The sequence below is a fragment of the Pipistrellus kuhlii genome, unplaced genomic scaffold (assembly GCF_014108245.1).
Source record: "Pipistrellus kuhlii isolate mPipKuh1 unplaced genomic scaffold, mPipKuh1.p scaffold_m20_p_122, whole genome shotgun sequence".
NCBI classification, from domain to species: domain Eukaryota; kingdom Metazoa; phylum Chordata; class Mammalia; order Chiroptera; family Vespertilionidae; genus Pipistrellus; species Pipistrellus kuhlii.
The window spans coordinates 94,058-121,178 of NW_023425430.1; the positions used below are offsets into that span (position 1 = coordinate 94,058).

The 27,121-nt window shown below is 42.3% G+C and overlaps 1 protein-coding gene and 1 pseudogene across 8 annotated transcripts in view; both read left to right on the top strand.

The window, feature by feature from the left end:
• The first annotated feature begins 1,523 nt into the window (after window positions 1-1,523).
• VPS35L (VPS35 endosomal protein sorting factor like) overlaps window positions 1,524-27,121 on the top strand; it is a 122,072-nt gene continuing 96,474 nt past the window's right edge. For 4 of the 8 annotated variants that reach the window (XM_036434423.2, XM_036434426.2, XM_036434425.2 and 1 more), the window contains exons 1-7: window positions 1,524-1,600; window positions 6,391-6,490; window positions 13,511-13,675; window positions 16,301-16,423; window positions 18,767-18,791; window positions 20,739-20,815; window positions 22,342-22,470. In XM_036434423.2, coding sequence (XP_036290316.1) covers window positions 1,584-1,600; window positions 6,391-6,490; window positions 13,511-13,675; window positions 16,301-16,423; window positions 18,767-18,791; window positions 20,739-20,815; window positions 22,342-22,470 — 636 coding nt within the window. In that variant the 5' untranslated portion in view covers window positions 1,524-1,583. Of the gene's footprint in view, window positions 1,601-1,655; window positions 1,952-6,390; window positions 6,491-13,510; window positions 13,676-16,300; window positions 16,424-18,766; window positions 18,792-20,738; window positions 20,816-22,341; window positions 22,471-27,121 lie in introns of those variants that run through there. The other 4 variants (XM_045580365.1, XM_045580364.1, XM_036434427.2 and 1 more) reach the window with 4 other exon arrangements.
• Window positions 12,096-12,799, top strand: LOC118716923 (annotated as a pseudogene).

Here is a 27,121-nt window from a genome sequence, read left to right on the forward strand (position 1 = left end):
GAAGTTCTGGGCACTCTGTCACAGTGGTGCTGGCGTGACATGTGTCTCATCCCTGGTCCTAGCTGCCAGTCTCTGTGCTGAGTGTGTAGCAGAAGTGTGACAAATCCTGGGATGGGGAGCCTTTCCTCTTGTTGTAAAGGTCTGAACCTATGGCCCATTGAATAAGCTCTCCCTTCTAATGGCTCCACAGAAGGGCCTTCTCCATAGAGGACAGGGGAGCCTCCTGCCATAGAGAAGCTCCCCTCCCTAGAGAAGATCTCCCCTTAGAGAGGAGGGTAGAGGGAGCTCCCAGCAAGGAGAACTCATTCCTAGTAAATGAGGCCACTCCACTTCTTGAATAAAGGAGCTTCTTTCTAGAAAGGAGGCTCTAGGGCAAGCATGTCAAATTCACAGCCCAAGGGCTGCATGCAGCACATAACAAATATTTTCACAGCCCAGCCAATATAACGGTATGTAAGAAATGTTTTAATAAAAATTTTGTAACTTAATTTTTATAATATCCTGTTATACATAATTATTAATAACGAACTACAACATTCGCTAATGACTGATTACACAATCGCGTTGCATTCATTTCCCTTATGCACTTTACTCGCAGGCGCACCATTTCCCTCCACTAATACCAGCAGGGAATATTTCAGGTCACATCATTAGTCTTGGACTGACCTGTTCAGTGTACGTAACAGGAAATATTTTGCTTTCGGAGAACAAGAAAAATAGGTTTATTTGTGTTACATTTATGAATTTGTGTAGCTATTCAATGTCTGGTAAGTTGATGTTCAAGAAAAAAAAAGTTAATTTTTATTAAAATGTCCCATTATTTTATGTTAACAAGGATTCATTTATTTCAGTCCTTTGTATATAGCATGTCTCTATCCTGGAATAAACCTATGTTTCTATGAAAATGGAAGCTTTTGGGTTTTTTTTTGCAGCCCACGTAACTTACACTTTGTTTATCTGGCCCGTGTTAACCTTGGAGTCTGACAGGCTTGGTGTAGGGAGAAACCTACTCTTTGGAGAGGTGGACTCCCTTGGCCCTTCCAGGGAGTGAGCCCAGGCTAAGGGGGTCTTTCTTTTCTTTTTTCTAGTGGGAGCACTTCTCCAGAAGGCCAGCGCCTTCTTTGGGGGGCTCCCTATCCCTCACTAAGAAGTGAACCCTCTCTGGGGAGGAAATCCACTCTACAGAGGGAGACCCTCCCCTTTGCTTTGGGGGAGCCCCTCTCCCTAAGGAGGGGCCCATTTCAAGGCTGGAGGCTTTCCTCGCTCAGGGTTATCGCCCTCTGGGGAAGGAGCCTGTTCCCACACCTCTGGAGCCAGGGGACCGGCGCTTGCACTTCCCAGCTTCTGGGTCAGGAGGCCAGAGACCAGCGCCCGCCGCGAGGCGGGAGGCCTTTTCTACCCTCCCCGCCTGGCACCCAGAGGTCGCAGCCCGAGAGGCAGAGAGCGGCCCAGGGTAACCGGTGGGGGCGCGACGCCAGGGACAGTGAGCGACGCAAGGGGCGTGACGCTCTGGGGGCGGGGCGGGGCCTGGCAGGGAGCACAGGGCCTACCGCCCCGGAAGAGGCGGTCATGTGACTGGGAAGATGGCGGTTTTTCCCTGGTAAGCGCTTTCCACCGCCGAGCTTCGGGGAGGGTCGTCGTTGGCGGTGCGGGTCCCGGCGCGTCTCTGTGCAGGCGGAGCCCCGGCCCGGCCGTGTGGACCCAGACGAGCTCCTTGCAGCCGGCGGGAGGGCCTGGTTCTCTCCGCGCCAAGCCCCGGCCCTGAGATAACTGTTCCCGGCTTCCGCTTTCCGAGTCGAGCTGGGGTGGGTTCTAGGGGCGCTGGAGGCCAAGAACGACGGACTCCGCCCTGAGGCTGGCCGGCCCGGAGACCCGTTTGCTCCCCGAGTTCCTCTTCATCTCGCCGAGTCTTGGTTTCTCGTCCGGAAAAAGGCGCCTCTCGTCCTACTGGGTGCGGGCCCTGTGCTGGGCACTGGGAGGCCGGGCTCGTAGACTGTTCTGCTCGCGGAGCTGACAGTCCCGTGAGAACGATTCACAGGATAGAAGGGGGTCCAAAGAAGGCATTTGGATGCCCCCCGGGGGCTCAGGGATGGTTCCCGAGAGGCAGAGTCAAACTGGGTTTTGCAGCATGTATAGGAGCTCATTAATGGAGGAAGTGGCATCTGCGAAGGCTCCAGGCTTAGCGGGGCTTTCGGGGCTTTCAGGCCCCCATGGTGCTCCGAGTGTGTGGAGAACGCGACCAAGTTGTGATGGTGATAGTGGAAACATTTGGGATTGAGCTCTCCCGGATGTTTCAAAAAGGGCGATACTTTTCTGATAGTTCTTTCCAAATAATGTGAAGTGGTTTTACATCGAGTGAACAAATGAAAGAATATACACTATACAGCCCTAGACCTTAGAAATAATCAGATGCAGGCACACCTTGGAGATTTTGGTGATTGGATTCCAGACCTCTGTGGTAAGTGGAGTATCTTGCCTTCAGTTTGTAAAAGAGAAAGCACATCTGTGAAGTACAGTAAAATGAGGTCTGCCTGTACAACCTTCTGGTTTCCTGCTTGATTCACAGCTATCTTCCCTGCATTCCTTTCACCCAGCTCATTGTCTTCCTCCCAAAGCTTTGGCACGCTAAAGCAGGATGAGGTGCCACTGAGCTTCTCGCCCCGACTTTTCTTTGACCTGGTCACGCCAAGCAGCTTTTAGGCAATTATTAAAGCTCAAGCACAGAAAACAGGAGAAACATCTGGCCTCAGTTATCTGGAATGTTGTCATCAGAAAATTTAAGAAGCTGCTGTTTTCATTTTTACCTCTCAGTATATTTTTATCTTTACTGTTTTTCATTTTAAAATTACGAGAGGAGCCACTAGCCTTTTAGCATCTGGGGTCTGTCATTGTTTTTGACGTATTATATATCAAGCCTTTATTTTGTGCCTGACACTACCTCATTTAACTCTCAGAACAACTCCATTTTTCAGATGAGGAAATTAAAGCAGAAGGATGAGTCTGTTCACTTAGTCAGAGAGCCTCACTCAGCAGGAGTGCTGAAGTTTTTCAGCCCAGAGTCTGGGACCTTACTCCTTTTGAGTTGTGGGCTCCCCAAGTCCAGCTGTGTTGTCATGGATCTCAGAATCCCTCTTTTCACAAACTTTTAAAAAACCATGCACATAACATTTCCTGTTTACTCCCTTGTTACAGCACCCTCAAAATCGCCACCAATTGGTTAACCTAAATTTTTACATCATTTAAAAATTTTACTGTTGGTGAGGGAGGTTGGGATTGTGGGAGAACAAAACTATGTGGCCAGATTGTCATTAGTAAATTAAAAAGTCACTCAATAATTAAAATAGCTGACAAAAGTATGTAGTGGATTTTGGCATCTCCAGTATAAGGAGGTAAACTTGGTAACGAGTAGCAGAATTTCTACATATCATATTCTCAGATGTAAATTATTCAAAAATAGGGTGTTGTCTATCTTTAATGCATATATGTCACCTAGGGATTTTGTTAAAATGCAGTTCCTGATTCTGTAGGGTAGTTCAGCGCTCCCCAGCTGATGCCCTTCCTAGGGACCCAGGGACCACACTTGGAGTAGCCTTGGGCTAGACCCAGCCAGGAGTAGAGGTGTGAGATGTTGGCCTTTTTTTTTCCTGTGGCATCTGACAAGGAACCAGAGGAGCCTTTTGCATCTCTGGGGCCTGGGATTATGGGTGGGTGTCTGCTGAGCAGCTCTGTTAGCAGGAAAAGGGAAAGGCTTTTTATGAAAATATCCACTTAGAGGTCGCTGTTCACCTTACCAAAGACCCAGGCATTATAGAAAATGCTGTAATGTCTCAAACTGCAAGAAATGCTGAGGAGCAAAAAGTAAATTTGAGGAAATAATGGAAGAAGTGATAGAAAAAAATAAGCAGCTTGACAGGACTTTAGGAAGGATAAACATTTATTTTTTTTAAGGTTTCCTAGAAGTCATCATTTATTTTCCAAAGACTTGTCTCCCCTCAAACTTAAAATATATATGTATATACATACACTTATATCACAGCTCAGTCCTTTAAAAGAAAGGTAGACAGTTGCTTAATTTTTTTAGGTTCTGAAGACAACTAATAGGTGATCTATCGAATTTTTGAATTCGAGAATTGGACTACCTTGGTTTGCATCTCTTTCTCATTTGCTGCTGTCATCTGACAAGTTACCAACACTAACAAGTTTCAGCATCTCTGAAAAATGGGCATCATCATAGCATTGTCGACATAAGAAACACCCAAACCTGAGGAGAATTTTTATGAGCTTATTTGAACCAACCTTACAACAATTGCTGAGAAGCAAAATCTCAACAGACTGAGAAAATGCTTCAGAGACTGGTACAGTGTATTTTGCACAATAGAATCAAAGGAGGAGATGTAAGGAAGGTTACGTGAAATTCATTGGTGGTAAAATGGGGCAGAGGACAGCAGAATTAAAGGAGAGATGCATACTGCTTTTACTTGGTGGGTACAGGATAGTTACTTAACATTTACAGCAAATAGAGATGGTATGCAGAGAACAAGGTAACAATGAGGGGTTCTTTGGTCTCTTGCTCTGGTGGGGAGGTTGTGCCCTAAGAGGTCTGGAACAAAAACAAAGGTCATTACTCTGACATTCCAAAGACAAGTTATTTTAGTTGCAAAAGGATAGGTAAAGATTTACCTTTGTCAGGAAGCTGCAGGCTTAGCATGTGAATACCTGCCATGACTGGCTTTTAGTTAGGATTTTGTTGTTGTTGTTTAGCCCATCCTATACTGTTACTTCTGTTTCTCTGAGTTTTTAAGGCCACCGTGTAGTTTCCCTTGAGCTGTCAAGTTTAGTATATGGCCCCCTTTTCTTCCACAGCACCTACCTCCTAGGGTTGATTCCATGAGGAAATAGAGGTAAAAAAGTTGGCCTGGTTCTTGGTTTTCAGTAATCACCTAGTACATGGGAACTATTATTATACTGTTGCATATCAAGTCATATAGTGCTTTTGAGGTAGTGCTTTTCTCAGCTGTTGATTGACTTGTTAATTGTAATAGGGATTAAATCATATCTGCAGCTGAATTTCAGGTCAGATTTCTGCTCATTCTGTTGATCAAGCAGGAGATCTGAAAGGAGAACAAGTGTAATTCTGTTTTAAAAACTTCATGATGGGCTATTATTCTGACTTATTTATTATTGGGTGTTTTTTTTTTTTCTTCCTCTCCCACCCCCCCCTTTTTTATTATTTATTTATTTATTTATTTATTTTTATTTATTTTTTATGGGGTTTTCTTATTACTTTATTTTTTTATTCAATTTATTGGGTTGACATCCTATATATTGGTAAAAGGCTAATATACAAATCAACCAAACAATGGAACAACTGGTCCTTATGACACGCACTGACCACCACGGGGCAGACACTTAATACAGGAGCTGTCTCCTGCTGGTCAATGCACTCCCACATTGGGAATGCCACTCAGCCAGAGCTGGGTTTACATCTGGCTAGCACAGCGGAGGTAGCGGGAGCCTCTCCCACCTTCACAGCAGTGATAAGGATGCCCCTTTCTCTTACCACGAAGACTGTAAGTATGGTTGTTTTGTTTTTGAGGCTCACTTGCGGACCAGGTGTTTCTTGAATCTGTAGTTTGATGTCTGTCTTTAGTTTGAGAAAAATGTCAGTCTTATCTCTTAAAAACTGCTTCTGCCCATTCTCTCTTCCTCTTTGGTTTCCAATTGTATTTGTGTTAGACATTTTCTTCATGTCTCTATGTCTTCTATACTCTTATATGTACTTCCTGCCTTTGTTTTATTCCTGCTTCAGTGTATATACTCTCTTCCCTTATATTGTCATCTCAACTTGTTAAGCCCTCACAAGACTGATGAAAACTGCTCTTCACCTACTTTCTGCTTGGCTTCTCTCTTTTGTTCTACATAACTTAACTGGCAAATACTTTGTGGGGAAACCAGGATTTCTCTGTTCTCTGGACTTCCTTCTTTTCATAAGCTCTTCCTTCAAGCCCTGGCTGTCTCCATAGCCCCAAACCCTAGATGAACTCTCCAGTCCTGTAAGGTTTCCTGGAAAGAGGCTTTAAGGAAACCTTACAGGACTGGAGAGATCATCTCTCTTCCTAGTTCCAGCCTCTCATCCATGTCAAGAATAAACAGGTGCCCTGCGGAAGCTGGCTTCCCCTTGGTGAACTTCCTTTGGTGTCTGGCCTGGCAAGTCTTATAAGCCTTAGTAGCTCCTTTACTTTCACATTGATTAAATTTTTTTTTTTCATTTAGCATTTCTGCTTGATCTTCTATAAACCACCTCATTATTGAGAAAGGCTCAACAACAAATTTTTGTAATGTTATATATTTCCATTACCTAATTGGTTTCTGGGTTTTGCTGTTTACCAGGCATTCCAGGAATAGGAACTATAAGGCTGAATTTGCAACATGCCGTCTGGAGACTGTGCCATTGGAGTTTGGAGACTATCACCCACTGAAACCCATAACTGTAAGTTTTGTCAAAGGCCTCCCTAAATGATATCCCTGTTCCATAAAATTACAGGCAATATTTCTGGATCTTTAATGTCTTGAGAGCAGTAGCTTCCCTTGCATATTTATATCAATCAGTTTCTTCTCTGCCCATTTTTTTTGTGGTGTTGACCTCATCCACCATCATTTTTTAAAAATTAAGTCTTTATTGTTGAAATTATTACATATATCCACCCCCCCCCCCTTTCTAACCTACTCCCACTGCCTGCCCCAGGCCTTCACCACACTGTGTCCATCCACATGTGTCAAACACAAGGCCCGCGGGCCAAATCCGTCCCGCCAGGCCTTGCAATGTGGCCCGCACCGCGATTTTGGCCCCTTCTCTGATTGAGTTTGACACCCCTAGGTTATGCATTTGTACATACAAGTTCTTTGATCTCTTTTCACTCCCACTTCCCTCTGAGATTCATCAATCTTTCCATGCTTCTATGCCTCTGGATCTCTTTTGTTCATTAGTTTAATTTTGTTCATTAGAGTACCCATACAAGTGAGATTATGTTATACTTGTCTTTCTGTGACTGACTTATTTCTGAAGTCTGTTTTGTTGCATTGATCTATATGCCTATTCTTGTGCCAGTACCAGCTGTTTTGATTACAGTGACTTTGTAGTATAACTTGATATCTAGTATTGTGATTCCTCCAAATTTCTCTTTCTTTCTCAACATTGTTGTGGCTATTCGGGGGTCTTTTTTAATTTCATATAAATTTTTGAAGTGTTTGCTCTGTGAAATATGTCATTGATGTTTTAATAGGGATTACATTGAATCTATAGATTGCATTTGGTAGTATGGACTTTTTAATGACATTGATTCCCAATCCATGAACATGGTATATTCTTCCACGTTTTTATATCTTCCTCTACCTTTTTTTTCAATATCCTTTAGTTTTCCGAGTGCAAATCTTTTACCTTCTTGGCTAAGTTTATTCCTAAGTATCTTAATTTTTTTCTTGTGATGGTAAATGGGGGTGCCAGAAGAAGAATCGAAGCAAGGAATAGAAAACCTGTTTGGACAAATAATGGCAGAAAAATTTTCCTAACCTGGCAAAGGAAAAGGTCACTCAAGTCCAGGAAACAGAGTCTCAGCCAAGATGAACCCAAAAGGCCCACAACTAGGAACGCATTAATTAAAATTGCAAACATTAAAGACAAAGAAAGAATCTTAAAGGCTGCAGAGAGAGACAGAAAGTTACCTACAAGGGAGCTCCCATTAGCATGTCAGTTGAATTTTCCATAGGAACACTTCAGGCCAGAAGGGAATGTAATGAAATATATTACAAAATGAAAACCAAGGGACTGACCCCAAGACTATTCTATTCAGCAAGATTGTCATTCAAAATCAAAAGATACCTAACCAGTCTGGCTCAGTGGGAAGAGCGTCAGTCTGTGGATTGAAGGGTTCCAGGTTCGATTTCGGTCAAGAATACATGTCTTGATTGTGGGCTCAATCCCCACTGTGTGGAGGGGTGCAGGAGGCAGCCAATGAATAATTCTTCCTTATCATTGATGTTTCTATCTCTTCCCTTCCTCTCCAAAATCAATATATTTAAAAGGAATCTAAGTGAAATAAAGAATGCCACAGGAAAAAGAGGAGGCTAAAAGAGTTTTTAATACTACCCAGACAGCAATGCAAGAAATGCTAAAGGGACTGCTGTAAAAAGAAGAAATAGAACATAGGCATACAGAATAAGAATGGCATCCCTAATCGGTTTGGTTCAGTGGATAGAGCATCAGCCTGCATACTAAAGGTTCAAGTCTGGTCAAGGGCACTTGCCCGGGTTTTGGGCTCCATTCCCAGGCATGGACATGCAGGAGGCTGCCAATCACTGATTCTCTCTCATCATTGATGTTTCTATCTTTTTCTCCTTCTCCCTCCCTCTCTGAAATAAATAAAATGTATTTTAAAAAATGAATAAGAATGGCAGTAAGTACCTATCAATAATAACCTTAAATATAAATGGCTTAAGTTCTATCAAAAGACATAGGGTAGCAGAATGGTTAAGAAAACATGACCTATATATATGCTGTTTACAAGAGACCTATGTCAGAACAAAGGACTCACACAGACTGAAAGTGAAGGGATGGAGAAAAATATTCCAAGCAAATGGAAATGGAAAAAAAAGCTGGGGTAGTAGCAATACTAACATCTGACAAAATAGAGTTCAAAGTGAAGGGCATAACAAGAGATAAGTAGCACCACTTCATAATACTAAATGGATTGATACAAGAGGCTGTAACTCTGGTAAAGATAAATGTATATCTAATACAGGGGTATCCAAATATACAAAAAATAACTTCTGGAGAAAATCAAGTGAGAGATCAACAGTGATATAATCATAGTAGGGTACTTTTAATACCCCACTGACATCACTGGAAAGATCATCTAGCCAAAAAACAAAGAAACAGTGATCCTAAACAACACACTAGATCAGTTCGAATTGGTATTTTCAGAACATTTCACCCCAAAGATACAGAATAAATGCTCTTCTCAAGTGCACATGGGACATTTTCAAAGATAGACCACATGTTAGGACTCAGGCTAAGTTTCTACAAGTTCAAGAAGTTTGAAATCAAATTAGGCATCTATTCAGATGAAAAGGCATAAAACTAGAAATCAACTACAATAAAAACAAACATATGGAAGTTAAATAGCATGTTATTAAACAATGAATTAGATTACCAAAGATATCAAAGAAGAAATTAAAAACATCCTGGAAACAAATGAAAATGTACACGCAACAATCCAAAATCTATGGGACACAATAAAAGCAGTCCTGAATGGGAAATTCATAGCACTACAGTCCTATCTAAAAAAAACAAAAAACAAAACTAAAAAAAAAACAAACAAGAAAAACTTGTGGTAACTTGTCTATCACTAAAACTTAAAGATTTAGAAAGAGAACAATAAGAAAAGCCCAGAGTAAGTACTAGAAAGAAATAATGAAGACCAGAGTGGAAATAAATGACATAGAGACCAAAGAAACAATACAAAGATCAATAAAACCAAGAACTGGTTCTTTGAAAAGATAAACAAGATTGATAAATGTTCAGCCAGACTGATCAAAAAACAAAGCAAGGACCAAAATAAATTCAGAAACGAAAGAGGAAAAGTAACAGTTGACATCACAGGAATATAAAGGATTGTAAGAAAAATACTATAAATGACTATATTCCAACAAACTGGATGATCTGGATGAAATGGACATACAGAAAAATATGTATGTATTAATATGTATTCTTCCAAAACTCAGGAAGAATCAGAAAACCTGAATAGGATGATAACTACTGATGAAATTGAAGCAGTAATGAAAAACTTCCAGGAAACAAGAGCCATGGTCCAGTTGGTTTGGTAAACAGTTTTACTGGACATTCATAGAATAACTAACACTGATCCTCCTCAAATTATTAAAAAATTAAGAGGGACACTTCTAAGCTCTTTCTATTTTACACTAATTCCAAAACCAGATAAAGGTAATACAAAGAAAGAGAATTACAGGCCAATATCCCTGATGGACATAGAGGCTAAAATCCTCAACAAAATATTATCAAATCAGATCCAGCAATACATTAAAAGATTATCCACCATGATTAAGTGGGATTTATTCCACTTGGGGCTGCAAGGCTGGAACAATAGCCTCAAATCAATAAATGTATATCACATAAACAGATTGCAATACAAAAATCACATGATCATGTCGATCAATGCAGAAAATGCATTTGACAAAATTCAACACCTTTTCTTGATAAGAACTCTCAGCAGAGTGGGAGTAGAGGAATCATAACTCAACATAATAAAAGCCATATGTAAAAAAACCTACAGACTAGATTATACTCATTGGGCAAAAACTAAAACGATTACCCTGAGAACAGGAATAAGACATGGATGCTTACTTTCACCACTCTTATTCAGCATAGTATTAGAAGTCCTAGCCATAGTGATCATAGAAGAAGAAAAAGTAAAAGCCATCCAATTGGAAAAGAGGAAGTAAAACTTATTATTAGCAGATGACATGGTATTGTACATAGAAACCCTAAAGACCACCGAAAAAACTACTAGATTTAATAAATGAATTTGGCAATGTAGCAGTATAGAACATTAACACCCAAAAATTTATGGCATTTTTATACACCAATAATAAGCTCTCAGAAAGAGAAATAAAAATAAATTTACCATTGCAACAAAAAAAATTAAGATGCTTAGGAATAAATTTAACCAAGGAGGTAAAAAATTTGTACTCGGAAAACTACAAGACATTGAAAAAAGATAGAGGGAGATATAAACAAGTGAAAGAATATATTATGTTCATGGATTGGTAGAATCAATATCATTAAAATGTCCATACTACCAAAGCAATCTATAGATTCAATGCAATTTGTATTAAAATACCAATGGAATATTTCACAGATCGATCAGCTTTGAGAGAATATAAAGAATATAAAATAAACTCCAAAATTGTTTATGGGATGAAAAAAAAAGACCCCAAATAGCCACAGCAGTCCTGATAAAGAAGAATGAAAGTTGCAGGGCTCTCAATACCAAATAGCGTATCTAATAAAAGAGTAATATGCAAATTAACCATCACTCTGCTATATCCACAGGCCAGTCAGGAGTGAGTATGCAAATAAACCTCATATTTCAGGCCTCTAGTATTTGATAATGATACATCCAATGAGGATTTATTTCTAAAATATACATGGAACTTACACAGCTTACCAAAAGGAAGACAATCCAACTTTAAAATGGGCAAATGAACTAAATAGATTCTTCTCCAAACTGGACATACAGATGGCCAAGAGACATATGAAAAAATGCTCAAAGTCACTAATCATCTGAGATATGCAAATCAAAATGACACTGAGGTTTCACACCTGTCAGAATGACTGTCATTAACAAATAAACAAGTGTTGGTGATGATGTAGAGAAAAGGGACCCTAGTACATTGCTGGTAGGGATGCAGACTGGTATAGCCAATGTCTAAACCATTTTGGAGTTTCCTCAAGAAATTAAAAATGAAACTGCCATTTGACCCAGTGATCCCACTTTTGAGAATATATTTCAAGAAATCAGAAACACCAATAAAAAAGAATGTATGCATCCCTGTGTTCATAGCAGCACAATTTACAATAGCTAAGATCTGGAAACAGCCCAAGTGCCCATCACTAGAAGAGTGGATAAAAAGTTGTGGCACATTTACACCATGGAATACTATGCCGCAGTAAAAAGGAGGGATCTCTTACCCTATGAGACAGCATGAAGGGACTTGGAGAGTATTATGCTAAGTGAAATCAGTCAGTTAGAGGAAGTCGAGTATCACATGATCTCAGTCATATGGAATCTAATGAACGAAATAGATCCAGAGACATAGCATCATGGAATAGACTGGGGAACCTCAGAGGGAAGGTGAGGGAGAGTGGATGGATGGGAAGAGGTCAGCCAAAGAACTTTTATGCATCTATGTGTAACCCATGGATACAGACAATAGGGTAGTAAAGGCCTAGGGCAGGGGCTGGGGTGGGTAGAAAAGGTCAGTGGGACATACATAATACTTTCAATAAAGATTTAAAAAATAGCCTTTCGCCGCTGTGGCAGCAGCCATGAGTATGCTCAGGCTTCAGAAGAGGCTGGCCTCCAGCGTCCTCCGCTGTGGCAAAAAGAAGGTCTGGTTGGACCCCAATGAGACCAACGAAATCGCCAATGCCAACTCCCGGCAGCAGATTCAGAAGCTGATCAAAGATGGGCTGATCATCCGGAAGCCTGTGACTGTCCACTCCCGGGCTCGATGCCGAAAAACACCTTGGCCTGCAGGAAGGGCCGGCATATGGGCATCGGTAAGTGAAAGGGTACTGCCAATGCTCGAATGCCTGAGAAAGTAACCTGGATGAGGAGGATGAGAATTCTTCGCCGGCTAATCAGAAGATACCGGGAATCGAAGAAGATTGACCGCCACATGTACCACAGCCTGTACCTCAAAGTGAAGGGTAACGTGTTCAAAAACAAGCGGATTCTCATGGAACACATCCACAAGCTGAAGGCAGACAAGGCTCGCAAGAAGCTTCTGGCTGACCAGGCCGAGGCCCGCAGGTCTAAGACCAAGGAGGCCCGCAAGCACCGGGAAGAGCGGCTCCAGGCCAAGAAGGAGGAGATCATCAAGACTCTGTCCAAGGAGGAAGAAACCAAGAAATAAAGCTTCCCCTCTCTTACCTGTACATAGTGGCCTTGGCGGTTACATGGTTCGGTCATTTAATAAAAGTAGCCTTCATCTAAAAAAATAAATAAATAAAATAAAATAAAATAAAATGGAGTGGAGCCTAACTAGCCCTCCTGGGTATTGCTCTCTCTTAGCAGAATCTGGTTGGATCCTTTTGGCTCAGAGGTTTCCCTGGGCTAATCATCTGTAGCTAGGGAGGGGTTAGGGCCCGTGGAACACAAACATGGCTCCATACCCAGCACCTTCATCTGCCCTTCATACTGAAAACCAGGCCCAGCATTGGGAGGAGTTCTCCAGAAAGGAAGGCATTGGCAGTCACTACTTGCAGTGATGGGATAGCGGTGCTGAGCATGGACACTGTCCTCAGAGTGCGATGATCCTGGGAGCTTGCAGGCGCTAGTTATCACCCTACCTTTGCTGTAACATGCAAATTCTCATGCAGTAGGTCTAGTGGGGTTTGAAATCTTGCATCTTCTATAAGCTTCCAGGTGATGTGGCTATTGCTTGTTCAAGGACTGCACTCTTGACTTGAAGGTCCTACAAGAATGTTACATTACCACCTTATAAATACAAGGGCCTGTCTCTTCCTTCCTGACCTTGAGTTCCCCCTTTCCTTCCGTGACTGGGATTCAGAGTCATGTCAATTTGTCACAAAATAAGAGACCCTGAGGCAAAGAAATTGTCAACTATGGGAACGAGGGAAATCCCTTTCAAGTGTTTCAGGGGAAGAGTTGGAGGAGATTCCATCTCACCACCATGATTGTTCCCACAGGTCACGGAGTCCAAGACTAAGAAGGTGAGCCGAAAGGGAAGTACCTCTTCCACATCCTCGTCCTCCGGTTCTGTGGTGGACCCATTAAGCAGTGTGCTGGATGGAACCGACCCCCTCTCTGTGTTTGCAGCCAATGCTGACCCTGTGGCCATTGCAGCTGTCAAGGTACCGTATCCTACTGGTGGTTGGGCCTGTGGGTATAGGAATGAGGTTTTCATGGTTTTCTTTTTAAACCACATCGGTGCTTTCTGGTTGTAACAATTCACAGAATCCAGACTGCACAGAGTGCAGCTTGTATAGCAGGTGGCCCTGAAGGTGAGAGGCTGTCGCAGATCATGAAGATTTTCCTTTCTTTTTAAAAGCATTTTAAAATGCTTTCTTCATTTTCATTTTTCTATTTTTATAATTCTTTTTTGAAAATTTATTCTTGTGTAATTATGTAGTTAATTCAATTAGTTTTTCATATAAAAAGTCAAAACAATTAAAATGTTAGGGAAGCAGGAATGTTGGAATAGATTGGCATAGCCTCAGGTCCCCCAGCCCGGTGGTGGGGTGTGGGGTGCGGCTTGAGGTCCCCTGTCAATCCCCACCAGGTGGGAGGCACAGCCTGAGGTCCCCTGTCAAGCCCCACCGGGTGGGGGCATAGCCTCAGGTCTGTTGCCCTGGCCCAGTGCCACGCAGCCTCCGGTCCCTACTGATCGCTTGTCACAGCTCATTATGACTTGTTATAGGAGTCCTACCTCTGCTGTGGTGCAAACATCTTGTGTTACGGGAACCCTGCCTCCACTGTGGGTGCATTCATCTTGTGATGCCATGATGAAGTGAGGGTCAATTTGCATATTACTTATTTATATAGGATAGTAATAATAACAGTATCACCTTCCTGTGTGGCAGGCCTTTCTAAGTGCATTCTAAGTTTAGTTCTCATGTCAACTCGAGAGGGAGGTCTTATGATTACTACTTACAGAGGGCCACACAGAGTAATAGAAATGCTATGTCACATCCGAGCTGGAATTCCAACTGGCCAGTCTGATTTCAGAGTCCACACTTTTAGCCTTCATTCTATGCTGGCATTCACATACTTATTTACTTTTTTAAAAACGTAATTTGTATTTTATACGTTACTAGAAGCCCTGTGCACGAAATACATGCATGGGAGTGTGTGTCCCTCAGCCCAGCCTGTACCCTCTTTAATCTGGGACCTCTTGAGGGATGTCTGACTACTCTTTTAGATGGGATCAGGCTTAAACAGGCAATCGGACATCCCTCTCACAATCCAGGACTGCTGGCTCCAAACTATTCACCTCCCTGTCTGCCTGATTGATGCCTAACTGTTCCCCTGCCAGCCTGATTGCTCCTAACTATCTTCCCTTGCCAGCCTGGTCACCCCTAACTGCTCTCCCTGTGGGTCTGGTTCCCCCAAACTGCCCTCCACTGCAGGGCTGGTTCCCCCCAACTGCCCTTCCCTGCAGGCCTGGTTCACTCCAACTGCCCTCCCCTGCCGGGCTGGTTCCCCCAACTGCCCTTGCCTGCAGGCCTGGGTCCCCCTCAACTGCCCTCTTCTGCCAGCCTGGTCACCCCTAACTGCCCTCTCCTGCAGGCCTGATTGTCCACATCTGCCCTCTCCTGCTGCCATCTTGTGTCCACATGGGGGCAGCCATCTTGTATGTTGGAATGATGGTAAATTTGCATATTGCCTCTTTATTATATAGAATAGGATTTTTAACATGACATGATGTCTTGGAGAACTTTCTATGTTAGTACTTCTAGAACATTCCTATTTTGAATGGTTGCATTATATTCTAAAGAATAGGTATTACACAGTTTAGTTCTTCATTCCCCTTCTGACGTACACAAACGGTTTCTGGTGTTTTCGGGTACAGTTGGAGGTGCCTTGGTCTTTGAACATGTATACATGTTGTGCATACATGCAGGCATTCAGGGGTTCTGCAGGATAGCTTCCTAGAAGCTCATTACTGACTTAATGCAATGTGTAGTTATGGATTGATGGCTATTGCCAAATTGTTCCCCTAAAGGGCTTCACCAGTGTGTGCTCCCCCCAGCAGTATTTCAGAGTCTCTGTCTCTTTGCACCCTTGCCGACCTGAGTATTGTTAGTCATGTTAACTCTTTGCCATTCTGATTGTTGAAAAAAGGCCTTTTCTTGATTATTAATGAGTTTTAGCATATTTTGATATGTTTATTGGCCATTTTTGTTGAATTGCCCTAACTTTTTCTTTTTTTTTTTTTAATCATAGTAAACCTTTTGGTAGATATATTTTATTCTACAGTGAAGTACGTGCTGCCTTTTAAGTTTTTTCCCATTGATTTTTAGAGAGAAGGGGAGAAAGAGAGATAGAGAGGAAAAGGAACATCCATGAGAGGGGGACACATTGATTGGTGACCTCCTGCCCTGACTGGGGCTAGGGATTGAACCTGCCACTCAGGTACATGCCCTTGCCTTCAGAGTATGGGCCAACACTCTTAACCATTGAGCTCCACTGGTCAGGGCTGCCTTCTTAAATTAAAAAAAAGATATAATTGACAAAATTATAAGTTATTGAAATATACAACGTGATGACTGATGTGCATATACATTGTGAAAGGATCCCCCATCAGGTTATTTAACACATCCAGCATCTCACTATTTAACCTTTTTTGTGACAATATTTAAGTTCTTTTAACAAATTTTAGTTATACAATACCATGCTTAATCAGTGTTTGCTTATACTTTTTAATTTTTAGAATAAAATTATGTTGGCACTGAAGAGGCTGGCTTGTCTTTCCTTAGGACAGCTCCAGGAAGAAAGGTGATAGAGACCAGAACTCCATTGTAGGATTGGATTTTGAGCCTTGGACCAGCAAACGAGGAGAAATCCTTGCCCGGTACACGACCACGGAGAAGCTCTCCATCGTGAGTGCTGTGACTGGCCCTAGGGTCTCCCTCTATGTAGTAGTCATTTCTTTTTGTTATGAGTCTCCACCCAATTTCAGTGTGTGGATTTCTCCCCCGGACCAAGCAATTCTACACCACCAGTTGGGGATCCTACAGTTCTCAATCTGACACCATCTACCTAGACATGGATCTGAACCTGCAGGTTATCGGCTCATTGTCACCTCTTTTTTTTTTTTTTTTTTTTTTTTAAGTATATTATTGATTTTTTACAGAAAGGAAGGGAGAGGGGGAGGGAGTTATAAACATGGATGAGAGAGAAACATCCATCAGCTGCCTAATGGGTATGTGTCCACAACCAAGATATACCGTATTTTTCGGACCATAAGACGCACTTTTTTTCCCCCAGAAGTGGGGGGAAAAAGTCCCTGCGTCTTATGGTCCAAATATAGCCTACACATATACTTTAAAAAAAAAAGTTTTTTTACTTGCCCAGCTCTGTGTGGTCTCTGTGTGCTTGCCCGGCTCTAAAATGGTTCTAAATGCTGCTGTTTACTTTACAGGGTTGATTACATGTGTTTATGACTGTGATGTTGGGTTTTAATGCACATAAAATATTTTAGGACACTATTTGTTTCAGAATCTTTTTTTCTTCATTTCCCTTCTCTAAAAACTGGTGCATCTTATGGTCCGGAGCGTGTTATGGTCCAAAAAATACGGTACTTCCTTGACTAGAATCAAACCTGGGACCCTTGAGTTCGCAGGCCAATGCTCTATCCACTGAGCCAAACAGGCTAGGGCTGTGTCACCTCTTGTTCAAGTTGTTAGGAGGAAGAAAGGGGAAAGTAGGATGTACTCTCTTGCATTTAGAGCTTCCAGGAGTCCCCCTCAACACATCCAGTTAATTTATCTGGAAGGTAGCCACAGGGTGTGTGCAGATGCAAGGGAAGCTGGGAAATGTGACATTTTGCCCACCAAAACTCCACCTATGAGCAGGGAGGAAAGCAGGACCTTGGTAGGCAACTAGGGTGGTGCTGTCCCCTCCTCTCTCTCAGGGTGTGTTCTTGTTGAGCAGAATGGCAGGGAGAACTTTTGGACTGTTAAATTATTTTTCTTATTTTCTACTAGAGACCCGGTGCACGAAATTTGTGCACAGGGGTTGTGGGGGTCCCCTCAGTCCAGCCTGCACCCTCTCCAATCTGGGATCCCTCTCACAATCTGAGAACACTGACTCCTAACTGCTCACCTGCCTGCCTGCCTGATCACTCCTAACTGTCCCTTCTGCCGGCCTGGTCACCTCCAACTGTCCCCACCCTCCCCCTGCCAGCCTGGTCACCCCTCACTGTCCCCCTCTGCTGATCTGGTTGCCTCTCACTGTCTCCCTTTGCTGACCTGGTCGCCCCTCACTGTTCTTCTGCCGGCCTTGTCGCTCAGTCATTTGGTCTGCCCTCACTAACCCTTCTGCTGGCCTGGACGCCCCACACAGCCTGTTCGGTTATCCATTCGGTTGTATTGGTTGCAACAGTTGCTTAGGCTTTCATATATATGTGTGTGTGTGTATATATATATATATATATATATATATATATATATATATATATGTATATGTGCATTCATTTAACTTAGAGCATTGATTCACATTTGGGAGGAATGTTATCCCCCAGAGGACATGCTGCATTGTCTAGAGCACATGTGTCAAACACAAGGCCCTCGGGCCAAATCCGTCCCGCCAGGCCTTGCAATGTGGCCCGCACCGCGCTGTCATCACTGCACTCCGCTGCGTTTCCATCACAATGACAGTTTATGACTGTTCAGTAAACCATTCGGCCCGCGATTTAGGCTGGATTTTAGATTTTGGCCCCTTCTCTGATTGAGTTCAACACCCCTAGTCCAGAGACCTTGTGTCACAATTGGCATTGAGTAGGTGGAGACCAGGGGTGCTGCTGAACATCCCACAGGGTACGGGGCTCCGACAACAGAATTTTTCAGCCCTTAATGTCATCAGTGCCGAGGTTGTGGACCCTGATGTCAAGTAGGCTAAGTGCTGTCACGTGACTCCAATGCCCTCAAAATTTTGCTATTCCTTACTTCGAGAGAGAGACCTGAATTTAGTAGAAATTACAGTCTCCACTAGTTTCTACTAGGTATATTTTCACCCTCTTAGTAAATATTTCTAATTTTCATTTGAATAAATAAATTAATTTGTTGGAAAATGATGGGTCTTATTGTCTTAGTGTAACTTGAGTACTAATTTAAGTAGTTTACAGGTGTGTGTGTGTGTGTGTGTGTGTGTGTGTGTGTGTCATACAATCCAGTACATTTTAGAAATTATTAACAATTTTTTTTTTTTTTTTGCCTCTGCAGAATCTGTTTATGGGCTCTGAAAAAGGTGAGTTTTTGTTGTTGTTATTCTGAAGGGATTCTCTCATTAACTTGAATATAATTTCACAAAAGAACAAAGTTTGTTATCCAATTCTGATGATTAATTCAATTGAAGCTATTATTTCCTAGCTTACATAAGGACTTAGTAGAATTGAAATTCGTATTTAGGTGATGAATGGAAGAGAAGACCATGGAGTAAGATATGGGCTCCCTGCTTGCTTTTAGGGTTACAAAGCAGTAGTCTCTCCCGTGTAAAACACAGATTCGTTGGTTTAAGGTAACCTGCATTCAGATGCACTGGCCGCTGGTTACTGATACAGCATGTCTCAGTGTCCTCTGCTGAAACATGTTCAGAAGCTCCGGCCCAGGGTTCCCAAGCCAGCTGTGCAGCATGGTCATCCGAGGCTTCATACATCACAGGCTGCTAGTCCCACTGGGTTGTTGACCTAATCCTGAGGAACGGGCCCAGGATTTCTTTTTGAAGCTCCCCGTGATTCTGAAGCGATTGATAGATGGTGTTTCTCTGGGGTGTTTGTGAGCTTGGCCTTGTGTTATGTGTAAATTGCCAGTGTGGCAGCTGCAGCTCTCGCCCATTCTCTGCAGGCTGAGATAGCACATTGGGAATCAGGAGAGTCAAGCAAGCACCTTTGCTATTGACATAACTTGGACCCCAAACCATAAAGAAGTAAATCATAGCATTGTATATCCAACAGTTTGGAAAAACAAAACATATTGCTGATATCTCCTGTGGAGAGAATGTGAGCAACCGGGACTCTGATGTTACCCACTATATAAAGTACTCTTGTGTTACCTATTAAAGTGGGATGCTGCCAACTCCTTGGCTCAGAATTTCTACTCTAGGATGTACCCTACATCAGAAATCAGAGCTTGTCTTGCAGACCAAATCTGGCCCACTGTTTGGTTTTATAAATAAAGTTTGATGAAAACACAGCTATGCCAGTTGGTTTACAGATTGTCTGTGACTGCTTTTGTTTTATAATGGCAGAGTTGAGTAGTGTAGAGACTGTACGACTCATAAAACCTAAAATTGTATGTCTGGCTCTTCACAGATCGTTTTTCTATCTCTGCTACGTATGCGTTTTTAAAGTGTGGTTCTCAGACCACAGGTGACTAGGAGCCCATCAGAAATGCAGTCATAACCCTGCCAGATCTCCTGGAAATAGAATCTGAATGTTAACACATCTTGAGTGATTTCTGCCCGAAGGAACTGCATGCACACATGAGCAGAAGACAGTACAGCAATAATCCTGGCAGCATTGTTCAGAATGGCCCCTACAAGAAACAAGCCCCCGTGGACTATAGAGTAGGAAAAATTGTGTTGTCCTTGCATAGTGGAGCAGTGAAAAGCAGTGGTGGTTACAAACATCTAATATTATCTACGAAAATGTACATGTGTGCTCAGTTCTATATATAGTATATTTCAGAATGAAGGAAATAGAAAAAGGTTTAAAAAAAAACAAATTATTTGGAAACTTCGTACTTTAGTAGTTGTTAGTAATTAACTAATGGTACCATGCTCTCATTGATCCGAGACAAATCTGAGCAAGCACCAGAGCTAAGAAGCCAGTGCCTTGGAAGAATAAATTTAGCTCCTGAAGTGAATGAATCTGGCAGCAGGAGCAAATGACCCTTGATCTATTGTAGAACAGATGCCCCTTGAGAATGAGAAAGGCTTTGAAATAGGAGGTGCTGGAGAGCAACAGGCAGCTGCACAGCTAGCTCTGCAGCTGGCTCGTGGCCTGAAGGCATTCCTTAATCTGTCTGTTTTTGAGGCTGGTCCTCCACTCCCAGGAGTAGCTTTTAGGCAGAAATGTTTCTGAGGGAATGTGGTTAGGGAAGAATGTTGCCCGCTGAAGTGTAAAGTCAAAGATGCTTCCGGTGGGGGTGTTGGTGAGAGGAAAGCCCCCCATGTGACAGAGTCCATGTCGTTTAGGCAGAGCCGGGCCTGCAGCGTTCGCAGTGTCGGAGAAGGTTCGGACCAGGTTGGAGGAGCTGGATGACTTTGAGGAGGTGAGCAGGTCATTGGCTGAGCACAGGGCTCTGTGGTCTTCCCTTTCTTCTGCCAGTGAGCTCTGCTGGCTGCTCCAATGAATTCTCGAGCTGTGCATTGTGCCTCCTCCTCAAGCCCCATTGATCCAGGAAAGAGGCCCAGGAGGTGCTCAGGCTCAGGCTGGCCTTCTGAAATTGTCTGAACAAGCTCAGGTCGTCTGGAACAGGTCTCACTGTGCACCCATGGAGCCGTCTCCCAGGAAACGCAGGACAAAGGTCCTGTCTTGCTGCGGAGAGTGCGAGGCACTCTTCCGGGCTTGCATGTGCTCAGAAAACATGACTCACCCAATGCATTGACAGACACCATCTCCTGGTGTTGCCATCGCAACAGAGAGCTTCCAGCCAGGCTGAATAGAGGGTCTCTCTTTACTACCTCAGCCCAAAAGGGACACATGCCCCCCCCTGCTCACAGCCTGTTTGCCCAAACTAGTCACATGGCCCCTCCTATTGCAAAAGGGCAGGGACGGCCCTATCTCAGAGTCAAATGACCAGTGGGATCAATCCCAGTTTTCTGACCCTTCTATGTGTATTTCTTTAACAGTGTTCACTGGTTTCCAAGGAACATTCATATAAAAAATATGTGGTTCCTGACTTCCTCCTGTGGGCTAGAGTGACCCTGCACCCTGTGAGGATAGAGCTTCTCAACTATAGGCAAGGATCGCTGAGCACACACTGTACCAGGAGCTGTGCTAGTCTCCACACCGTTGATGCACCCACATGGTGGCTTTGCTCTCTGCATAGATGCTTGCTGTGGTCTGTTCTGTCCTGGTGCCCTCTCTGCTCTAACCACCCCCACCCCCTGCCTGCTCAGTACTGAGCTCGTCTCAAGCATTGCTTCCTCCAAGAAACCGTCTGTGACCGCCCTGGAATGCATTCCTGTTACCATACGTCTTGCATTCTGAGATTCAACCTTTTCTTTGAATGTCCCTGAAATTAGACTGTGTCTCAATTCGTATATGCTGGTGACCTGCGGTCTTTCCTTAGTGGCACGGGAACAGTTGTACTTGCAGTGGGCACTGGGTTCAGGGAGCTGTTATTTCTTCCCAAGCATTTATTTCAGTTTGTATTAATGTTCATCTTGCCCTCTGCCTTAAATTCCATTAGTGCAGAAATTTTTGCTTATTTTTGCATCTTGAACATCTGGCATACCATGCCTGGCACACCGTGGGCTCCGAGAACTGTGTTATATCTGGCTGCAGAGGAAGCCCAGGGAGGAGAGCAGCTCATTCAGAACCATGTGGTAGGAAGGGGCTGAGCTGGGAGTTAGCCTACCTCAGACTGGCCTCCAAGGCTAGTCTCTCAGTCACTGCACTCTGCTCGACTTTGCAGAAAATGCAAAGAACCTGTTTATTCATAAGACAAAACTATCAATGCACGGTGGCTTATGAGGAAAATGAGAGAGTGAGTTTCAGTTTGTGCTGTTCATAGGGGTTGGGAGTCTGATACTTTTCTTTTTGTGCTTATATGTTCCCTCTTGCTTCCAACAGGGATCCCAAAAGGAACTGTTGAATTTGACTCAGCAGGATTATGTGAATCGCATAGAGGAGCTTAACCAGTCACTGAAGGATGCCTGGGCCTCAGACCAGAAAGTGAAGGCTCTAAAAATAGTCATCCAGGTCAGGTCTAGTGATTTTTTTTTCTTCATTTTCTTCAGAACTTCCTATGTAAAATTACTCTGTGGATAATTAGGGTTTTCCAAGGCCTGCCTTTTTCATCTGTTACATTTTCATGTATTTACTGTGAATCTGTGTTTTTCAAGTTGGTCAATCTCAGAGCCACCTGTGCAGCTCCCTAGGTTGTGCATGGCAGAGTTCCAAGTTGCTGAGACCTGTACTAACAACGCCCTCTAAGGTGCATTTTTCACTGGCCCTGTACTGCCCCTGGCCTACTGATGATTTTACAATCTAAAGATTGATCAGCTATATTTTGGGTCTCCTTGACTAGATTTTCTTTGTGTCTTTGGGGCTAATAGTTGTATGTTTCTGATATGTACATTTTTGAGTCATAGTCTGCATAATTATGTGACGAAGGAAATATGTTTCTGGTGTTAGGAGAGTTACATTTGTTGATGAATTTGTTGATCTGTGACAACCCTTGTATCACAAGAGCAGGTTCTCTGGGCCCTTAAGATCATCCTGTTTTGGCAGACCATGCTCAGAAATACACTGTAAAAGAATGTATGAATGCTCTCTCCACTAACATTAGTTTGCTTCAGTGGAGAGAGCATTGGCCTGTGGACTGAAGGGTCCCAGTTTCGATTTCAGTCAAGGGCATGTACCTTGGTTGCAGGCACATCCCAATAGAGGCTGTGCAGGAGGCAGCTGACCAATATTTCTCTCTCATCAATGTTTCTAACTTTCCCTCTCCCTCTCTGAAAAAAAAAAAATTAAAAAAAAATATATATTTTTTTAAATGAAAATAAAGGAAATTTATTACCTGTATACAGTATGGTAGTACAGTATTGCCAACACAAACCAGACAAACTGTGAATCCTACAGTATCAAGAATTTACTCATTTATTCAATGACAATCATGTCATCATCTTCTGGAGCATCATCATAACAATCCAATTCCTGAATTTCCTGGTGAATTTCTTGTGACTCCATTTCTTTCAAAATCAGTGGACCAAATCTCTCATGTTTAGCCTAGGGGGGCCTTATTTTCAGGGAGATGCCTTATATTTCACTCAGAAGGAAACCTGTAAGTAGGTCTTATTTTTGGAGAATGTCTTATTTTCGGGGAAACACGGTAGTTATATACCTAAGACAACTGAAAACATGTGTTCATCCAGAATTTGCATATGAATGTTCATAGCAACATTTTTCATAACTAGAGGCCCAGTGCATGGATTCGTGTACCAGTGAGGTCCCTTAGCCTACCCTGAGTCCTCTCCCATTCCAGGACCCCTCAGGGGATGTCAGAGAGCTGGTTTCAGCCTGATCTCCACAGGCCTAATTAGAATTTTAAAAATCCCTCTATGTTGTTACATGAAGCAATAGTTCATTAGTTTTTATTTCTGAGTAATATTCCACTGTGTACATTTCTACAGTTGATTATCTAATATATTTGTTAATGTCATGTGTTTTGTCTTTACATATACAGCAAATACAACATATTGTCATTTTTGTTTTAGATAGTTAGCTTTTAATATAATACAAAAGGAAACAAAATTTATGTTACCTTTATTCCATTTCCAATGTTCTTTGTTTCTTTTTTTTTTTTTTTAAATATATTTTATTGATTTTGTACAGAGAGGAAGGGAGAGAGATAGAGAGCTAGAAACATCGATGAGAGAGAGTCATCAATCAGCTGCCTCTTGCACACCCCCTACTGGGGATATGCCCACAACCAAGGTACATGCCCTCGACCGGAATCGAACCCGGGACCTTTCAGTCCCCAAGCCGACACTCTATCCATTGAGCCAAACTGGTTTCGGCGAATGTTCTTTATTTCTTTATATGGATCTAAGGTTCTGACTCACAGCGTATTCATTCTGCCTGAAGAACTTTCTTTAATATTCCTTACTGAGTAGATATGCTAACAATGAATTCCCTAATTTCTGTTATAAGTAAGTTGTTAAATTTTTGAGTGATATTTTCACTGGGTATATAATTCTGAACTGACACCTTTTGTTTGAATAAAATATATATTTTAATATGATTTTCATTATGATTTTCAGAACAAAGTTAAAAGAATTTTTGAACAGCCATTTTAGTTCAGAAGGACAGATTCCATTTTTGTGAAATGTCATGGCAATGTGCCATTTGTTTTCTCACCTGTTGCCCTGGAGAGAGGGTTAGGAGGCTTTGCACTGGTGCTTGAAGTCTATGAAGGTGGTACTTTCTATTATGGCAGGTGCTGTTTTCTTGGGGAAGTTTCATGACCAAGGCCAACTCTCAGTTCCTGACTTCCCTTCAATCACTATTGTTAGTTTTCAGAGTAAATATTTGTGAAGAAGGGTCCTCTCACCTGGACACATGTGACAGGGTTGTTTACTGAGGGGCTTAAGTGAGAAAATAGCTAAATTAGCAAGTGCTTCTTCAAAATATCTTTATTGGCAGCATCTCTGCATATTGTTTATAGAACTGTGACTTCTTTACCATGTGGATATTCGATTCATGCCTTTGCAAAGAAAATAACCAAACATGTTTCATTACCTCCACCTCTGATTAATTGTAACTGTTTTACTTTCAATACTTTAAAGACTGCCGCCTTTATTTAATAAAGACACTGAAGCTGCAGAGTGTAGAGAAATGAGACTAGTTTACCTTATTTGCTCTGCAGTAAGGTTTTTGTTTTTGAGTTTTATTTAAATACTAGAAGTCCAATGCATGAAATGCGTGTAATAGTAGGCCTTCCTTCCCCCAGCTGCCGGCACTGGCTTTTCTCTGGTACCTGGGACCTAAGCTTCCCTCCCAGCTCTGGCTTTGTCCAGAAGGTCGTCCAGAAAGGCGTCTGATCTAATTAGTATGTTATGCTTTTATTAGTATAGATATTTTACATATCCTAAAATCCACCATTCTAAGTGTGCAATTCAGTGATTTTTTATGAGTTTACAATTGTGCGACTAATATCCAATGTTAGAACATTTTTGTTATCCTCCCTTTCAGATTCCCTTAAGCATGTTTGCAATTAAATCCCACTGCCACTTCCAACCCCAGGAAACCTGCTTTTAACTCTGTAAACTTGAATTTCCTAAACATTTCATGCAGGTGGGATTATTCACTATGTAATCATTTACATCTGCCTCTTTCCTTAGCATAAGGTTTTTGAGGTTCTTTCATGTTTCAATGCCAGTACTTTGCATCCTTTTACTGCTGACTGGTATGAATAACCCTCTTTTACTTATTCATTAATAAGTTAATGGACAGCCCTAGCTGATTTGGCTCAGTAGAGCATCAGCCTGCGGACTCGAGGGTCCTGGGTTTTCTTTCTATCAAGGGCATATGCCTGGGTTGCGGGCTTGGTCCCCAATAGGAGGCAGCCAATCATTGATTCCCTCTCATCATAGATGTTTCTATCTCTTCCTCTCCCTACCTCTCTGAAATCAATAAAAATTGATTTGAGGGGGAAAAAATACGTTAATGGATAGATTGTTTCCACTCTTGCTCTTACGAGTAATGCTAATATGAACATGGGCATATAAGTCTTTGTGTGGGCATTTTTTCATTTCTCTAGGATAGATTCCTAGGAATGGAATTGCTGAGTTATATACTAAGTTTATGTTTAAGTTTTTGAGAAATCGCTGACCTGCTTTGCAAAATAGTTACACCACCTGCCTGCATTCCCACCAGCAGTACATGAGCTTTCCAGTTCTTGTCTTTATTATAGCCATCCTGGTAGATGGCATCTCATTGTGGTTTTAATTTGTATTTCCATACTGACTAATGGTGTTGAATATATTTACATGGGCTTACTGGCTTTCTTTTTTAAATCCTCACCCAAGGATATTATTTTCCCTTGATTTTTATTTATTTATTTTATTTTTAAATTTTATTTTTAAAATTTTTTTTATTAAATTATTATCTGTGTACATATCTTACCATTGGCGCCGCTCCCCCCCCCCCCCCCACGACCATACATGCCCTCCTTCCCCAGAGTTTTGTGTCCTTTGGTTGTACTTATATGCATGAATACAAGTCCTTCAGTTGATCTCTTATCTCCCCCAGATCTCTCTTCCCTCCCTGCTGTAATTTGACAGTCTGCTTGTTGCTTTACTGTCTCTATATCTATCTTTTGGTTCATCAGTTTATAATGATCTTTATTATCCATAAATGAGTGAGGTCATGTGGTGTTTCTCTTTCATTGACTGGCTTATTTCACTCAGCATGATGTTCTCCAATTCCATCCAGGTTGCTGCAAATGATGAAAATTCCTTCTTTTTTATGGCAGCATAGTATTACGTTGTGTAGATGTACCATAGTTTTTTGATCCAATCATCTGCTGACGGGCACCTAGGCTGTTTCCAAATCCTAGCTATTGTAGATTGTGCTGCTATGAACATAGGGATGCATATATCCTTTCTGATTGGTGTTTCTAGTTTCTTGGGATATAATCCTAGGAGTGGGATTACTGGGTCAAATGGAAGTTCCATTTTCAGTTTTTGAGGAAACTCCACACTGTTCTCCACAGTGGTTGCACCAGTCTGCATTCCCACCAACAGTGCACGAGGTTTCCTTTTTCTCCGCAACCTCGCCAATACTTGTTGTTTGTTGATTTGTTGATGTTGGCCATTCTGACAGGTGTGAGATGGTACCACATTGTTGT